This window comes from Telopea speciosissima, chromosome 3, assembly GCF_018873765.1.
Source record: "Telopea speciosissima isolate NSW1024214 ecotype Mountain lineage chromosome 3, Tspe_v1, whole genome shotgun sequence".
Classification (NCBI taxonomy): domain Eukaryota; kingdom Viridiplantae; phylum Streptophyta; class Magnoliopsida; order Proteales; family Proteaceae; genus Telopea; species Telopea speciosissima.
Window position 1 is genome coordinate 24588199 of NC_057918.1, and position 19532 is coordinate 24607730.

General features: G+C 39.0%; 1 protein-coding gene across 1 annotated transcript in view; it reads left to right on the top strand.

Annotated features, from left to right (window-relative positions):
* Positions 1-19532, top strand: part of LOC122655006 (protein RESTRICTED TEV MOVEMENT 3-like) — a 68617-nt gene that overhangs the window by 27929 nt on the left and 21156 nt on the right. The window contains exon 3 of the mRNA XM_043849259.1: positions 11974-12090. Coding sequence (XP_043705194.1) covers positions 12060-12090 — 31 coding nt within the window. The 5' untranslated portion in view covers positions 11974-12059. The remainder of the gene's footprint in view (positions 1-11973; positions 12091-19532) is intronic.

Consider the following 19532-nt stretch of genomic DNA (forward strand, 5'->3'; position numbering starts at 1 on the left):
CTCAGCCTTGACCCAAAGGTGCTTAAGAGCGAATCACCATAAGAAATAAAAAATTTGGAAAATGCTAGCTTACCATCTGGTTTTATGATACGTTGGGCCTGGCTGGTATGCCTTTTATGGGCTTTGAACCCCCCCCTCTCTCTCTCTCTCTCTCTCTCTCTCATCCCTTCCAAGCTACATGTACTACACAGTCCCCATTGATATTAATTTGAGTATCTAGATCACGGAATATATGGAATATATCAAGAAATATTTGAACTATTATTCATATCTACCATTCAAACATCACGATTGGACTCCCAAAAAAATTTTCAATTTTTAAAGAAGGTATCTCTACCAGTTTTCCAAATTATTCTCGCGGGTACATATAATTCAAAAAGAGATGTGAGTGATTCATACACATCTCTTTCTTTTATCAAGAGTTATAACAATTGATAATTCCACAAATAATTGAAATTCTATTTGCTGCTTCATCAACTGAGTTTTTACTACTGAACTTTCATATTCGTTGGTTGGAAAGAGTTTGGGCTATCAATTGTATGAAGAACGTAGCATATGTAGTTGGTCTTGTTAAAGCAAACACCAACCAAAATATGAAAAGAAACAAAAACAGAGCAAGACAACACAGAGATTTAACGTGGTTCACACATCAGTATGGTGTGCTACGTTCACGGGCGAAGGCGAAGCTGTTTCACTATGTAAATTGGAGAAAATTACAATGGAGATCTCTCAAGAACACCCAAAACGGCGTTTCTGCTCTCTCCCAGAAAACCCTAAATCGAAAACCCCAAATCGAACTCTCTTTACAACAAAACGGGTAAAGAATATAAATACTGCTCCATTGGAACGGATCGAACCGCACCAAATCCTTCGCTACCATCACAAATCTCAGAAAAAGTTCCATTCAAATCACCACCAAAAAAGTCGGACGGTAATAGGAGTACCAAAAAAAAGGGACGGTAATAGGAAGCACAGGGAATGAAATAACCGATTATATCAAACCGCCTATACTTTTTTTTTTTTTTTTTTTTAGGTTGAACCGCCCATAAAGACCAACTGATTAACTGCTAAAACCTATAATTCTATCAAAAGTGGGGAAAACAAAAATTTGCTAAAACCTTAAAAGGCTAATAAAATAAATGGATAATTTCTTAGATCCACTAGATAAAAACGGAAATTACAAGATAAGTAGGTTTTAAATTTATTTTACATCCACTACTTTTCATTTTGAAAAGATTTACTTAATCCCCAAAGTTAGTTAGCACTCATCTAAAATAAAAGCAAACTTCCAAAATTAACCTCATTTATCTAAAAGTAAAAAACTGTTTAAACCACATTGAAGAAAACAACTGTGAAGTTCACAAAAAAAGGGAAAGATTATGATAAAGTGGGATGAGAAAATTAGGGGAAGTGGTAATACCTATTACGGTATTATGGTGATGGAGGATTTTAAAATTTAAAGTGGTAATACCTATTAGGGTATTACCCAAAAAAGACGAAAACATATTTTATAACGCATAGTCCAAAGGTAATGGAATTAAAAACAAAGAAAATGGAATACCAAAATTCGAGATTATAAAAAAAAAAAAAATCTAACGTCAAGTCCAAAGGGCGTGTGGTGGTCAATGTCTCCATACGACGGTGAATGTGGTCTCAATTCACTGCAAAGCGGGAAAGGGTATCGGAAGGGTATTTTGGAACATATCAAAACCCTGGGAGAGGTTTGTGAACCCTACGATGGTAGTTGAACCATCTTCTATGGGTAGATGGAAACTTGGAAAGCTTAATTTTACCAAAATAAAAAAGAAAGAAAGCTTAATTTCAATTATTATATTACTATTTTTTAGAATATCTTTACAAATATCATTGGGTGAAACGTGAAAGAGACACTTTGCAAATTTTTTAAAACAGTTTTTTATTTTCGATAAATAAGGTTGAGGCAATTTTGGAAGTTTGTTTTTATTTTTTTCTTGTACTAACCAACTTTGTGGATTAAGTAAATCTTTTTGAAATGATAAGTAGTGGATATAAAACTAATTTGAAACCTACTTATTTTGTAATTTTCGTTCGTATCTAGTGAATCTAAGAAATTTTCCCTAAAATAAAGTTAAAAGAGTAAAAAAAGGCCTTCTCAGTCTTCATTCTAAACTCTGTTTCGTTTCCTTCTTCTGTCAAGAGAGGGAGTCGGGAGTCTCTGTTGGTCGACATCTCCGTTGCAGTCTACGGTCATTGGCAGGTAAGTCTCTCTCTCTCTCTCTCTCTTTTTACTTTAGGATTTTTGTTAGATAATTCTCTCTAGACTAGGGTTTATGGTTTTGGGTGCAGATCTCTCTCCCTTCATACCTTGAGTCCTTGATTAACAGATTATGTTCGTTTTCTAAAAAAACATAGGCTAACAAGCGTTGTTGCTTTTCTCGACTGATTTCTCTTGTTTCTTCTTAGTTGTTTTACAATTAGAATCTCACCAGCTACTAGCTGCTCACAAGCCTCCAAATCCAATGGCAAAAGAACAATACAAACAATAGAAACCGACAAGTGTTTTCCCATGTGGTTCCAACTTCCAAGTTCTATGATTTCGAGTAGCTTCTTTTAAGTTTTAACACTATCCTTAGAGGTTACCCTTACATGGGTTTGTTTCTTCTTGTGTAATGTAATTTTTTTTTTCCTCTAAAGATCATTTGTATATAAAGAGTAGAAAAAATAATTACAAGATAATAACAAAAAAAAAAAACCAAACGATGAGATGATTCAATCCACAGGTTCCCTAACAATAAGGAGGCCTTTGATTAGCGCCATAAATTCTGCCTCGTAGTTTGTTTTGGTCTCAAGGAAAACACCAAACGATGAGATGATTCTAGCTCTCGAATCACGAATAAGACCTGCCCCTGCTCTCGTGGCTTACCAAGCAAGCAGCCATCCACATTTAGCTTGAACCAAGAAAGAGATGGAACACACCAGAATACTTCCAAGATGGAAGGGGCTTTACGTCTTTGTGATAAACTCAGGTGGGCTATATTTTATTTTACATTATGAACTTGTTCCGGAGCTTTATTTGCATAATTAATTGTTGGGGTTCTGTTCTCTGTGCCGCAGCGCAGCCTGCGCCCAGACACATGGGGGTGGGTGCAATGACAACCCTGCCTCCCTGCACAGGCTGCCCATGTGCCTGGGCTCAAGCTGTGCTGTGGCAAAAAGAACATTCTCCCTTAATTGTGTCTTTTTAATTGTAATAAAACCCACATTATTATGTTTTTTGGAGTGGGGCAGGAGTGGGACCGCAGGGTTGAAGAAAGAAGAAGCAGAGCAAAACAGGGGAGAAAATAAAAAAGGAGAAAATCTGTTTTCGCCGTTTTTCTTTTTTATTATTGGGTAATTTACACATGCCACCCCTAAGGTTTGACGAAAGGATAATTTTACCCCCAGTTTTAAAAAATTTTGCGTACCCCCCTGAGGTTTGCAAACAATAACAAATAAGCCCATTCCGTCAGTTCATGACTAATAGTGTCAAAAATAAGAGGTGAACTGACAAAATTACCCTTACAAAAAAAAAAAAAAAAAAAAAAACTGCAACTTATCTTCCCCAAATCGATTGGGGAAGATGAATTACAGGTTTCAAAACCCTTTCATTCGACCTGATACTTCTAGTTCCAACATCTGCCATTGAAGGCATACAGAGAACCATGGTTGCAAAGAGCAACACTCTCCCCTGTGCTATACCTTCTCTCTTACTCTCATTCTCCATTCTCTGTGTTCTATTAGTCTCTCTCTTCTTCCTCTTCTTCACAACACATAAACAATACTTTACTCCCCCTTCACCTCTCATTTCCTCTAGCAAAATCCCCCAAAATCCCAACCAATGCATCAGAGTCTACGTTGCAGAGCTCCCCAAATCACTCAATTACGGTTTGTTAGACAAATATTGGACCATGAAAGGTGATTCCAGACTCAACAACGATGTCGACAATGAACTACGCTCTGAGCTTTCTTCGAAAGGGAAGCTAAGTATGATTATTGGAGCAGTTTATACTGCACAGAACTTCAAATGAACCCACGATCTAGGGTGAACTAGATTCACTTACAGAACAAATCTATGGCAACAAATCCACGATCTTATCAAAATGCACTCTCCCCCTCTTTGTTTTCATAATAAATCTCCTTGGGGAGCTATTCCTGCCCTTCCTTGATCCGAAAATATAAAACCCACGATCTTATCAAATTGCACTCCCAGATCACCGGAGAAAACCCTAACTGAACCCAAATCCTAGATCACTAACAAATGAAAGCAAAATGAACAAACAAAATCATGTTTCTAGACGGAGTCCCTGCCACCAGACCGTTTCCAAGCATCAGTACCATGAATCAAGTCCACCACCTGCTTCTGCCTCTCATAATCGTCATTGCCAATTTTCTTTCTGAACACCCCCTTCGCCATACCCAATTGCATTTCTGCACTAAGGGTCGCAAAGAACGGCACAAATACAACATCAGCTTCCTCAACATTAAAAACCCTCCTCGCAAAAGAACGTTCTCTAAATTCCTTTGTAGTCATCAGATCACCCAAGATCTAGTACTCCGCATTGTACTGCTTGATCGATGGGTTCTCCGGATATGTTTCTCAGGTGGAGGAGAGTGGGGATTGTGACCTGCGTGGATGGGGTTGCAGAGGGGTGGGAGCAAGTGGGCTTGCAGGAGGAAGAAGAAGAAGAGGAAGAAGAAAGGGAAAAAGATATATGGAGATACCTGTAACTTATCTTCCCCAAATCGATTTGAGGAAGATGAGTTGTAGGTTTTTTTTTTCTTGAAGGGGCGTTTTTGTCATTTTACCTTTTGATTTTAACAATGTTAGTCATAAACTGACGGAATGGGTTTATTTGTTACCGTTTGTAAACCTCAGGGGGGTATGCAGAATTTTCCAAAACTGGGGGGTAAAATCATCCTTTCGTCAAACCTCAAGGGTGGTATGTGTAAATTACCGTTTATTATTTTGATGAAAAGTTCCCTAGTACATGATGCTCACTCTTGCATGAGGAGGATAGCAATGGCGAGGCGTGAGGAAGATAGCAATGGCGAGAGGGAGGGCAAGCAGGGAGATGGCGTGCGGATGGTAGCAGTGGTGGGCAAGCAAGGAGAAGGAGAGGCGGAAGGGTAAAACAATTAAAAAAAATATGAGTCCGGATCCTCTCCAATGACATTTAGGATCCGGATCCTCTACTTCCGAGCTGCCCCTACTGCCGTGCGCCCCAGACTCAGCAAGGCGGTAAGGACCGTCTTACCCCCGCTCAGGCAAGGCATTTGGGCAGGGTTAGGGCTGTCTTTTTGCACCTCATTGTGTCTAGGGCGCACATAGTAGTAGGGGTAGCTCGCCAGTAGAGGACCCTGACACATGACATTTAACCACCAGGATCTCCCACCATCCATGAGGTGTGGGGACCACCTATGGGATGTGGGGACCACACCTCATGGATGGTGGGAGATGAGAATGGATCATCTATACGTACCAACAGGTGAACGTACATCTCAGAGCCAATCACATTTTAATTTTGTTTCCATAAAAACCCCTCCTCCCCTTGTAAATGGCAAAAATCGGACGGGTGGTTGGCTCTCACATGCATGTTCACTTGCTGGTACGTGCAGAGGAACCGAACTCATGGGATATCGACTCTTATGGTTAAATGTCATTGGAGAGGATCTGAATTCAAAAAATATTTGGTTGGAAGGAACACTATTTTGACTAGTTGTGTAATCCCAAACCAATTATGGGTAATTTTGTAATGTAAAACCCAATAGTATCTAATCTTGTAATTTTTCCTTTTTTTTTAAAATAGGAAAAGAACACTAAAAGGTAGCATGCCCCTGCACCAAGACATATACAAAGGGATGTGAAATGACCACCCTACCTCCCATGAAAGCTTTCTATCCTAGCCCATTGATGCTTCTGCACACACTCCCATTGGCTCCACAAAGAGAGTGAGGGAGCGCGAGCTGTTTAAAGTTTTGAAGAGGCACCAAGAAAAGCGTCATTATCAGAGCATTATGTAGCTAAGTAGTTATAAACAGTGTTATCAGATGTGTAAGGGGTTATATGAGTCAGCATATAGTGGTTAGGAGTTTATGTGTAGTTGTTGTCAGTGCTATATATGTAGGTAGTTATAAGCGGTTATTATATATCACATTGTATTAATAGGAGTTATGTGTAGTTGTTAACTTATCACCACTATGTAGCGTAGTTATTAAACAGTGTAATTTAAGAGACTTTAGATCAACTCCCTCCCTAGAACTCTATCCTATTCTCACTCTTTCTCTTCCCTAATTCAAAACTTTACCCAGATGACGCGTGAAGAATTTCACCAAATTAAGAAGGAGAAAAAGATGGCGGGTGAAGAAGGTTCGTAGAGGGCTAGCTACTTCCACTCTCAATATATGTATTAATTTATTTTTTCATAAACCTAATATTTCCATTTCCATTTCCATTTCCATTTCCATTTCGTGTTTTGCAGAAGTGTCAAGGACAATAAGGGATGAACCTCCAACTCACTTCCAACTTAGGATTAAGTCATTTTCTTTGCTCTCAAAACATACTACTCTGGCAATTTCCAAGCTGGTGGATACAAATGGTACGTACTCCATTTATTCATGACCTTATTTAAACTTAATTTCTTATCACATTTTCTATTAGGTCGAAAACTATTTTAAACACATATAATCCGTGCCTATTGCAGGAGACTGTGTGTGTACCCAAAAGGAAACAAGGATGTTGTAAATGGGGAAGGTCACATCTCTCTGTACTTGCAAATTTCAGAGGCTGACTCCCTCTCTCCAGGTTGGGAGGTCCATGTCTTGTTCAGATTGTTGGTGCTTGACCAACTTAGGGACAACTTCTTGGTTCTCCAAGGTACGTATGTGGCTTAATTTCTTCAATCATACTAGTCAAATAATTAATTTCATTCATTCATTCATAAGCTGGATCTTATTAATATTTTTGTTTAATAATGCTTAAGACTATATATATATGACGAGACTCAAATCTAAAAGAAACTTCTTTGTATGCAACTCTTCTTATTTATTTATTTATTTTTTTTTTATTAGTCTTATCTGTCTAATTTGTTAAACTTGAAAATTAAACTGCCATATATGAAAGACACTAGATGGCAATGGAAGAGCAACAAGATTCCGAGCAACAAAAACACAATCTGGGTTCGACAGATTAATTACCCTGATTCAATTCAAAGACCCTACTAATGGATACTTGGTGGACGACACTTGTGTGTTTGGAGCTGAAGTGTTTGTCCACAGAGAGAGTGTTGCAGACAAAGTGGAGTGTCTTTTGATGACAGCCGGACCTGTCAGTTGTAACTATACCTGGAAGATACAGAAATTCTCTGAATTGGTTCAGCGATGCCATTACTCTAATATTTTTACTGCTGCTGGTCATAAATGGTAACAATTTATATATGCTTCCACCATTAATTTTTACACTTACCACCTGATGTCTGAATTGTTTTAAGTTGTTGATTTCAGGAGAGTGATACTTTATCCCAAAGATTGTGCTGAAGGGGAAGGCAAAAGCCTTTCTTTTGTTCCTGGAGTTGAATGATTCAACTACTCTTCTTCCCGGCCAAGGAGTGTATGTGGAGGGACAATTGCGAGTACTTGATCAGGTCAATGGCAAGCACGCGAAAATTAAACAGTGAGTTAGTACTACTGAAAGCGTTAGTGTGCTACATTACCATTAGCTCCTTCTTAAGCTCGCATTCATGTCTAAGGAATAAAAAAAAAAAAGTATAACGTGCAATCATCAATTATAGATAGATTGATTAATTATTCCGTTCCCGGCCAGATTCATGAACATCATTTGTTTTTGGGTGCAGTGCATGACTGGTTTAATGACTCAAATAAGTCGTGGGGTTGGAAAAATTTCCTGTCTCTCAGTTGCCTCAGAGATAGATCAAAGGGCTACTTGGTGAAAGATGTGTGCATCATTGAAGCACACCTTCTACTCATTGGAGCAATTGAGAAACCGGCCCAAAGTCAGAATAAAAGGAAAAGTTTTTGATGGGCTCAGTAGTGTATCTTTCTCTGACTTAGGTAGGTTGGTAGGTTATTCAGCTATATCTGGTAGACGAGATTACCGCAGCATTGATGAAGTATTATTTCTCTATATAAGCATGAACAATTAACTCTACTTGCTAGCTCTGCCGAATTTTGTTGGTTATGTTGCTCATAAAATACTTTTATTGCTGTTATCCTCTCATAACCTGAATCTTTTTTTTTTTTTTTTTTTTTTTAAAGTTTAATTGGAAGACTCTTAAATATGTCCCCCCCCCCCCCCCCCCCCCCCCCCCCCCCCCCCCTTCTCAAAAACACCCCCCAACCCCCAACACCCCCCCCCCCCCCCCCCCACCCCCCCCCCCCCCCCCCCCCCCCAACAAACCAAAACCCCCCCCTATGGAATATATAAATTTATAGTTAAGTTTCTCAGACCTGGATCTGGCATTCTTTTTGTGCATATCTTAACACAGACTTATTGTTTTGCTTTTATAGCTAGTTTTAAAAAAGACAGCATCTGAAGCAAAATGGTTTCAATGGGTTACATTTTCTATACAAATACGTAGAGGGAAAAAGATCTCTGTTTGGGAGTGTGGCCTATGCCAGCACTTCCATGAGTTTTTCTCTCTGCTCCTCATATGAAAAGACACCTCTACCCCTTTGTTTTAAGGAGGAAAGAGATAGAAACATGGGAGTGTTGGCCCAGACAGAACACAGCTTCGCTTGTGGAAAATATGGATGGTTAATGCTTTCCCTTCCTATCTTGTAGGCCAAAATTTTATGGCCAGCAAAGCTGTAATTCAGCCTTGATCCAAAGGTGATCCAAAGCGAATAAACATAAGATTTTTTTTTGTAAAGAAAAGAAAAGAAAAGGGTAGACACACAGCGGGGGCGACCATCTTGTGTCTAGCTAGCTCTCTCCCGAACCCCATGGAAAGAACCACCGTGTCCTTTCCATCCCACCCTATCCATTGGTCAAGGCTGCCTGCATACGTGGAGTTGGTGGCATGCCCAACCTCTCCCCCCCTCCCCAAAAAAAAAGAAAAGAAAGTGCTAGTTTTTCTTTCATGTGAAAAGGAAAGAGATAGAAGGAGAGAGGTCGGGTACTAGCATACCCTCCCCTGGCCGCTAAAAGAACTTTTTCCCTTTAAAATTTAAAATTCATGAGCATAATTTATTCTTTCTTGTAACAAATGATTGGTTAATGAATTTCCTACATTTTAGTAGTCTCAAAGGGTTACATTGTAAATGATGTTTGCATCATTTTAGCAAGCCTTCAGCTAATTGGAGCAATTAAGAAACTGTTCTGAGTTTTCACTCCCCCAAAAGCTTTAGCTCCTCAAAAACAAGCTGGGATCTCAAGCATTGGAACCATTAAGACGGGAATTGCCCTGGAATTAGAAACTAAGCAATGCATGTAATTGTACTTATTAGTATTGTTTGCTCAGGTGGTGACAATGAATTTTTGACTCGTCCTTAAAAATTCGTATGTTAAAGCTTTTACAAAAATGCTATTTTAGAGGAATTAGCTCATAGCCTCTTGGTTCAATAATATTGATCTGGTTCTCCTCCAGTCGTGGCGGGAATTGGAGGATCCAGTCCAATAAAAACATAGGGTGTTTTCATAATTTTGTAGGGGTGCCTGTGAAATGACCCAAACACCTCTTATTTTGCTGTGTTGGATCCTCGAGCTCTTGCCACCGTTGGAAGAGAGCCGAATTGCAATAGTACATGGGAAGGTGAGGCTGTCATTTCAGAGGGATGTACAATGACCACACTTGCACGAACACTCCCATTGGTTCCACATAGAGAGAGAGAGAGAGTTTTCTATCCCAGCTCTGTTGATGCTTCCACTTACACTCCCATTGGTTCCACACAGATAGATAGAAAGAGAGAGAGAGATTGAAGAAGAGATTCTAAGGAAAGATTTTGTTACGTGCCTCATGAGACTTGTATGTATGTTGGTGAGTGACGTGTTTCATTAGTTAGTTATTCTATGTAGCAATATGCGAAGTATGGGGTTAGTTATTGTATATATGTAGGAAGATAGTTAGTTGCCATCATGGGTAGTTGTACGTAGGAGAGGTAATCCAATTGAAGTTGTAATTGAATAGAAAATGGGGAGATGTGTGAGTGGGCTGGGCTGGGCTACTACCTTATTTAATTGACACAATAAAAAGAAGTAACTGATACATATCGATGTTATTAATCACACAAGGAATGTAGACTGAAATTGCTCCTTGCTTGCTACAATATCCGTCTAATAAATTTAATAAATGATTCAATTTGGGTTCACAAAATCAGAGTAATTATTTATACGGTTCGTCTTGATTTGAACCGTTTAATCCGATGGTTTTAAAGCGTTTAGTAGTGGAATAACCGATTATATAACAATCCGCCTATGCCGTTTAACTAAACATACTTAAAACCAATTGCTAAAACATTAAGGCTAAATAAAGCTAAAAGCAAAAGAGTAAAGGTTCTCTTTCAGTCACTCACTCTAAAGTCTAAACTTTATTTATTGGGTTGTTTTCAAGCTAAAAAGACTTGATGATCCTTTATTCCTTCCTCTGTCAAGAGTTTGGGAGCTGTGAGTGCGAGTCTTTTGAGTTACAGACGAAATTGATCAGAAAGGGAGAGAGATGGAGTCGTCGGGGAGAGTCTGTTGGTCGACATCGCCGTTGTAGTCCACTGTCATTGGCAAGTAAGTCTTTCTCTCTCTGTCTCTCTCTTTTTTCTTAGCTTTGGAGTTTTGGTACATTTTTCTCTCTAGACAATAGGATTTATGGTTTTCCCTTGTTGAATTTAGGTAGATCTCTCTCCCTTCATACCCTGAGTTTCTGATTAGCAGATTAGTTCACGATCATTATCTCACCAGCCTATGCGCAGCTCTCCCACCAGCTGCTCACAATCCTCCAAATCCAATAGCAGAAGAACATTAAAAACAATAGAAACCGACAAGTGTTTTCCCATGTGGTTAATCCAACTTCGAACTTATATAAATTCGAATAGCAAGCTTCTTTTCATTTTTGACACTATCCTTACAGTTTATTCTTACATGGGTTCGTTTATTCTTGTGTACTGCGGCTATTTATTTACATCATGAACTTGTTCCGGAGCTTCATTTTCTTAATTAATTGTTTCTGTCTTTCTAGTTTGTACTAAAGATTTGATCATAGAGCCTGTGAATTTTTTTATGAAACAATCTTCTGTAAGAGCTGCACTGGGTCTTTTAGTTGAGTTTAGTATGTGAAATATAACTTCATTATTATGGCACTCAATCCGTATAGGAACCGATTACTTCAACTGGAAAACAGCACCGATTATAAACCTTGAAACCTTTAAATAAACCATTGCGGTTTTGGTTTCTACCAGACACTGTGAACCAAACCGAAGCATTTAATCGAAACATTACCGCCCTTAAATATAACACATAAGGGTTCCAGTATTTTAGCTTGAATTCTTTGCAACAATTTCTCGATGTTAAAGTTGAGTTTCCTCACCAATTTTGATTACAGTAGACCACTATAACTATGAAATCCTGGTGTTTTTTTTGGTTGCTATAACAAAGATTTTAAATAGAATTTGAGATAAACCATACAATTGGATACACATCAGAAGGGTTAGGTGGCTGTAACTGAAAGCAGCTGATGATGTGGCAAAGTGTATGGGGAAAAGCCTTGACACTCCTCCGAAGTGGAAGTTGGTGTCACTGAACTTGAACTTGTCTTGCAACAACTTGAATAGAACAATAGAAGAGGCTTTGTGAGGATATCAGCTAACTAACTTTGAATTCCAATTACTATTTCCAATGTAGAACTAAGTGCTCCATCCACCCTCGTAAATCATCTATTAGGCTGTGCATTAACACAGCCCACTGCATCTTTTTAGTTTCCCCCTTTCTAGTCTCTATCCTATATAACAGAGGCAATCAGAAGGAGACTTTCCACTTGAACAACAACACCTTCAAACTTGCATAGCAGGTTGGAATCGAGTAACTAAATTATACCCAGATGGCGCTTTTCTCTAGCGATGGGGAAGAAGGTAAGCAGTTGGCTATACTCTTACTCAATCGCTCCTGGCCATTTCGTTTCGTTAACTTAATTACTTCCATTTCATGTTCTGTAGAAGTGTCAAGAACAATAAGAGATGAACCTCCAACCCACTTCACATTTAAGATTAAGTCATTTTCCTCGCTCTCAAACTCCTCACTTGAAAGATGCTACTCTGGTGATTTCGAAGCTGGTGGCTACAAATGGTACTTTATTCAGCTTATCACATTTATCAAGTCTTTCATCACCTTTTATTTTTTATTTTTTCTGAGAATAATATAGCTTGTTAACTATTGGACACATATACTTGGTGCATTGCAGGAAAGTCTGTCTTTACCCAAAAGGAAACAAGGACAAAAATGTGGAAGGGCACATTTCTATCTACTTAGTAATGTCAGAGACAAACTCCCTCTATCCAGGTTGGGAGGTCCATGCCTTGTTCAGGCTGTCGGTGCTTGACCAACTTAGGGACAAGTACTTGACACACCAAGGTTGCTTTCTTCAATTACACTTTTGATCATATTAAGTTCATTCATAAGATGTCATACTCATTCATATTTTTGTTTGATGATCATGACTATGATGATACTCAAAATTAATAGAACTTCGTATGCAACTGTTAGTTTTTAAAATATCTGTATAATACTTTAGAGTTGAAAAACTTGCTTCTATGTCTAGATGCCAATGGAAGAGCAAGAAGATTCTGTGCAACAAATGCTGAATCTGGGTGCGACAGATTCCTTAACCTCAAAGAATTCAATGACCCTGCTAAGGGATTCCTGGTCGATGACACTTGTGTGTTTGGAGTTGAAATCTTTGTCCACAGATGGAGTGTTGTATGCAAAAGGGAATATCTGATGATGTCAGCCGTACCCGTCACTTGTAACTATACCTGGAAGATAGAGAAGTTCTCTACACTGGATAAGAAACGTCGTTCCTCTGAAGTGTTCCCTGCTGGTTGTCATAAATGGTACCAATTTATAATTTCACCATTTTTACACTTCACACTAACTTGCAGCTGATGTTTGAACTGTTAAGTTGTTGATTTAATCAGGAGATTAAATCTCTGGCCCAAAGGAAATGGAAATCAAGAAGGCAAAAGCCTTTCTTTATACTTGGCGTTGGATGATTCAGCAACCCTTCTTCCCGGCTGCGGAGTGTATGTGGAGTTTCAATTGCGACTACTGGACCAGGTCAATGGAAAGCACATGGAAAAGAAAACGTGAGTCAGTACTGGTGAAAGTGTAATTAGTTTGCTTTTATCATTAGCTCCTTCATAAGCCTCGTCTTTATTTTCATATCTATGGAATAAGAATAAAAATGTTGGAATGTATTATAGATTGATTCTTTTTCCTTGTACCCAAATAAATGAGCTTTTGTTTTTGGGTGCAGTGAACATTGGTTTAATGACTCAATTGAGGATTGGGGTTGGACAATTTTCCTCTCTCTCAATAGTCTCAGAAATCAATCGATGGGCTACTTGGTGAAAGATGTCTGCATTATTGAAGCACACTTCCTACTCATTGGAGCAATTGAGACACCAGGCCCTAAAGCCGAATGAGAGGATAAAATTTTATTAACAGTCTCAAAACTTTCTAGGGCTTGGGTTTATTCTCAGGAGATACTTCTGTTGATGTTTTATTTTGCCCTTTATGTTCTTATTAGCTTAGAATTTTTTTTTTCCCTTCTGGGTTGCTATATAAGCTGACATAAGAACAATATAATTATAGTCCAGGCTAATGGTTGAATATGATAGAAAATTATATTGTTGTTTCGTGAAGGTCAACTTTTTTAAATGTAAATTTTAATCCCAGACACAGTTTAGACGTTTTTTTATGACCATACCTTAGGACAGAAATCTTTCTGCTCTGTTTCTGTAATATGTTTTGAAAAAGACCATAGTAATGTTGTGCATCTTACAAGCGCCTTGTTTTTCAACAGACAGGACTGGCTATCTGTCTTATGCTTCACTGGGAGACCAAAAAAATACTGCAAGAGGAAGATGTTTACCCTGCTAGTCTAAATGCTGGAATGGATTGCTAGTTGTTTCCGAACTGACCTTTCTTTCTGGCTCATTCTTAGATGGTTGCTGCATCTAAAGTAAAGGGTCCCTTTGTATGATTTCCTTAAAGTCCACCCAACATTGAACTAGCTTCAGTAACAGAATAGTGGAGATGTGTACCACCTTATTTAATTGACACAATAAAAAGAAGGAACTGATACATATCGATGTTGTTAATCAGATAATTAAGGAATGTAAACTGAAATTGCTCCTCCTTGGTCATGGGTTTTAAATTTGTTTTCGTGGCTATCAAAACGACACATCCTAATTACGATAATTAAGAGATTTCAATAAAAAAACTAGCCACTGGCACAAGTAGGAGTTAGCCCATGCAGCACAAGTACTATTGAGTTCTCCTAATGCAGCTTTGCGCATATGGGATGCGTGGGTTTAATAATTGGTATTTCTTAAAAAAATATATATATATTTTTTAACATTTTTACTCTTGTCTGTATTGATCATTGTGGGATCGGCCAAGAATCAATATGGATTTCCGTTGATAACGATAAGAATCAGCTGATCCGATACCAATTCCTCAAACTATGATCAGACGTGTTTTATGAGCTAAGAGAGCAAGAGATATTGGAATCACAAATCATTTTGGATCTCGGTGAGATATTAATTAAGGAAGTCAAATTAAAATCGAAATCATTTACCAAAATCAAATTGAACTGTTTACATCAAAACCATAAAATCGTTTAATAAATGATTCGATTTTAATTCACAAAATCAGAGTAATTATATATATATATATATATATGCGGTTCGTCTTGATTAGAACCGTTTAATCAGATGGTTTTAAACCGTTTAGTAATGGAATAACCGATTATATATCAATGCGCCTATACCACTTTAAATAAACATAACATACTTAAAACCAATTGCTAAAATAATTAAAGGCTTAACAAAGTTTTTTTTTTTTTTTTTTTTTTTTTTATTTTTTTTATTTTTTTATAGAAAAAGGCTAAATAAAGCAATTTTGTCTTTTTTGGTAGAAAAAGGCTAAATAAAGCTAAAAGAGTAAAGGTGGTCTTCCACTCACTCTAAAGTCTAAACTTCATTTATTGGGTTGTTTTCGAGCTAAAAGACTTGATCATCCTTCATTCTTTCCTCTGTCAAAGAGTTTGGGGATGTGTGAGTGCGAGTCTTTTGATTGACAGACGAAATTGATCAGAAAGAGAGAGAGGGGGAGTCGTCGGGAGAGTCTGTTTGTCGACATCAACGTTGCATTGGCAAGGGTAAGTCTTTCTCTCTCTTTTCTTAGCTTTGCATTTTTTGCGAGTCTTTTGATTTTTCCACTGTCATTTGCTGGGTTTATGATTTTCCCTTGTTGAATTTTGGGTATAGATCTCTCTCCCTTCATAGTTCATACCCTGAGTCCCTGATTAGGAGATTAGTTCATGATCATCAGTATCTCACACCAGCTACGCTCACCTCTCCCACCAGCTGCTCACAAGCCTCCAAATCCAATAGCAGAAGAACATTAAAAACAATAGAAACCGACAAGTGTTTTCCCATGTGGTTAATCCTAACTTCAAACTTATATAAATTCGAGTAGCTAGCTTCTTTTCATTTTTAACATTATCCTTACTCCTTAGAGGTTATTTCTTACATATATGGGTTTGTTTATTCTTGGGTACTGCTGCTATTTATTTATAGGCATGAACTTGTTCTGGAGCTTCATTTTCTTAATTAATTGTTTCTGTACGTCTTTCTAGTTTGTACTACAGATCTGGTCATAGAGTCTCTGAATTTTTTATGAAACAATCTTCTGTACGTAGAGCTGCACTGGGTCTTTTAGTTGAGTTTAGTATCTGAAATATAACTTCATTATTATGGCACTCAATCCGTATAGGAACCGATTAATTACTTCAACTGGGAAACAGCACCGATTATAAACCTTGAAACCTTTAAATAAACCATTGCGGTTTTGGTTTCTACCAGCCACTCTGAACCAAACCGGGGCAGCCAACCCAGTCAACATTAGAGTAGGCAGAGAGTTGCAGAGTCTGCTGAGGCTGAAAGTATAATCCATGATCAATGGTTGACTTTAGGTATCGCAAGATCCATCTAACGACAGACCAATGATCAGTAGTGGGCCTGTGCATAAATTGGCACACCTTATTGACGGCAAAGGCAATGTCCGGTCGAGTCAGTGTTGCATATTGCAGACCCCCTACAACACTGCGATAAAGAGTTGGATCATCCATGGGTGTCCCTGCTGTCTTTGATAGAGAGTGGGACGTGGCTATTGGTGTAGAAATTGGTTTACACCCAGTTATGTTGGTTCGATCAAGAATGTACCAGCGTTGAGATAGGTGTAGCCCAGCAGTTTGTCTAGCCACACTTAGGCCCAAGAAATAATGAAGATGCCCTAGGTCCTTGATGGCAAAGGTGTCAGCAAGCTTATGAATAAAGCGTGCAATAAATGTGCTATCATTCCCTGTGAGGACAATATCGTCAACATAGACCAATAAAAATATAGTGATTCCAGTGGAGCCATATATGAACAACTATGTATCAGTTTTTGAACCCTTAAAACCAAAATCCTGCAAAAACATACTGAGTCGCTCAAACCAAGCCCGTGGGGCCTGCTTTGGACCATAGATTGATTTGTGGAGACGGCAGACATGGTGAGGGTATTGTAAGTCTGTAAACCCTGGTGGTTGGGCCATGTACACTTCCTCTTGCAAAACACCATGTAAAAAGGCGTTCTGAACATCAAGTTGCCGGATTACCCATCCTTTTGAAACAGCCAAAGATAAAATGAGTCGAATTGTAGTCGGCTTCACAACAGGACTGAAGGTCTCTGTATAATCCAGACCCTCTTGTTGATGGAATCCCTTTGCCACCAAGCGAGCCTTAAACCGCTCTATAGTCCCATCAGCCAGTCGTTTGACCCTGTACACCCATTTACATCTTACTATATTCATCTTGGGTTGGTAGGGGACTAGAGTCCAGGTTCCATTATGAATGAGGGCATTAAATTCATTGTCCATTGCATGACGCTAATTTGGGTCCTTAGAGGCATTTGTATAGCATGTCGGTTCCATAGATTGAACCATGGATTCGGTCAGCAGAGACATGGGTAGTGAATGCTTGGTGGTGAGAAGTATTTTGGGTCGTCTGGTGCCATCACGGGTTCTAGGGACCATAGGGTGGCGTGGAACTTGTAGGGCCGGTGGAGTACGTGAAGGAGATGGAGTTGGAGATTGAGAAGTAGAGGCTAAGGAGTTCATGGGAGCATTGTTTGTAGGTTGGTCCATGGGAATATTAGAGGGTGATGGATCCACGGTTGTAGTGGCTTGGGTTGTTTGAGGAAGTGGTGCAACATTAGATGTATGCTGTGGCGATATAGGTAGCGTGGAACCAGAAGGTGGAGTGGCGTCGTGAGATGACAAGGTAAATAGAGGAAGTAGTGGTGGGGGGCCAAGTATGGATGAGGGAGGGGTGGGTGGTTGAACCTTATCCGCAGCCTCTTTAAATGGAAACCGATCCTCATCAAAAACAACATGCCTGGATATGATAATTGCCTAGCCGGTTTTGTAACCACCACGACCATTCCGGCCACCCCTATAGGAGAATCTGCCACCACGAGGGGTGTAGGCACCACGATTGGAACACCCACCCCTACCATCAATTGTGGTAACATTGTTCACAGTAATATTTGTTTCAGATTTTTGCTCATCTAGAAGTCTGATTTCATGTGTAAGGAGCATACCACGTAGATTAGGGTATGAGATCACATCAATCCGGGTTGTGATTGAAGTAACAAAGGCCTTATATTCTGAGCCTAAACCAGCAAGAGTATAAAGACAGATCTTCATTACCTACAGGCTTACCAGCAGTCGGAAGAGGATCCGTGATAGATTTGATTTTTCACAAATACTCTTGAATGGTAGAGGATCCATGTTTGGTGGTTTGCAGTTGATATCGAAACTGCAGAACCCAAGCACTCGACAGGCTATTGTAGGAGCTTTCCAACGTGCTCCAGACTTCATGGGATGTAATACACCCGATGATTTGAGCATAAACTGGTTCGGAGAGTGATGAGATTAACCAACTCATTATAAGCTGGTCTTGACGCTGCCAAGTAATGAACGCCGGATTGGGCGTTGGTGAGTCTGTGAATGCATCGGTCACCTGTTGATTTGTAGGAGACACATCTATTGCAGCAGGCAGGTATTGTGGTGGGCAGGTGGAGGCACCAGTGACCAGATCGTATAGAGCATAGCCTCGAAGGAGTGGGATGAACTGTGATTTCCATAACAGATAGTTGGAATTTGTTAGCTAGATGGCAACGACATGGTTGAGAGATGGGAATAGAAAGGACGATGAGGAGGCAGAGCCAAGAGTGGGAAGATTAGTGGCAGAGCCCAAGGAACCCTGATCGAATGATAGCATGTTTGAACTTGAAGAAGGATAAGAGAGAAGATGAAGAATAAGACAATAACGTTTTTAATGTGGTTCGGTTTCACTAGAAACCTACGTCCACAGATCTTATATTTCACACACTCTCAGCCTTCATCTATCCTCTCTTTATATAGATGTTTAGAGATAGGTATGATGAGGTTACAAGGATTGACCACTGTGAGATGGATAAGTACAATGAGTTTTACAGTTTGAATGTACTTGGTGATGATCCTTGAGCTTGGAAGAATTTGATTGCAATTCTATTGCTGCAACAGCCTTGTGCGTTGGTTTAGCGATAACCACTGTGGTGCCCTCATCATCTGAGCCGTTGATCTCCTCAAGGTTGGTTGTTGAAGATAAAATATTATCCTCATCACTAACTACATTTAAAAATTTCCTCACTCAATAGTCTCATAGATGAATCGAAGGGCTCCTTGGTGAAAGATGTGTACATCATTGAAGTACACCTTCTACTCATTGGAGCAATTGAGAAATCAGAATGAGAGGAGAAGCTTTTGATAAAGTATCTATTTAATTATAAACATTGACACTCTACTCATAAGTCATAAGCTAAACTTTTTTTTTTTTAGGGTTTTTTATATAAGCATGAACAAATTTAATAAGAAGCCTTTTAAATATGACAGAAAATATAAATATATAATTGGGATCCCATTCACCATGGGGCAGGAGAGGGTAGGAGAATGCATCATGAGGGTCTTTGGGGAAGATACTAAATTCTTATTGGGGTTTACGAATCCTAGGATGGTGGGTAGACGGTCCTCTAGGGGTGGAGGAAAGTTTTATCCTAAAATTTATTCATAGAGGGGTGTTGAACTCAAGGATGAAGGATGGTATTGATCATGTATCCACCAATTGAAAAGATGTCAAAATTGTATTACACATCAAAGAGAAGACCCTCCTTACTAGGGATTCAGCTGTGTTCTGAGGAATATATATCA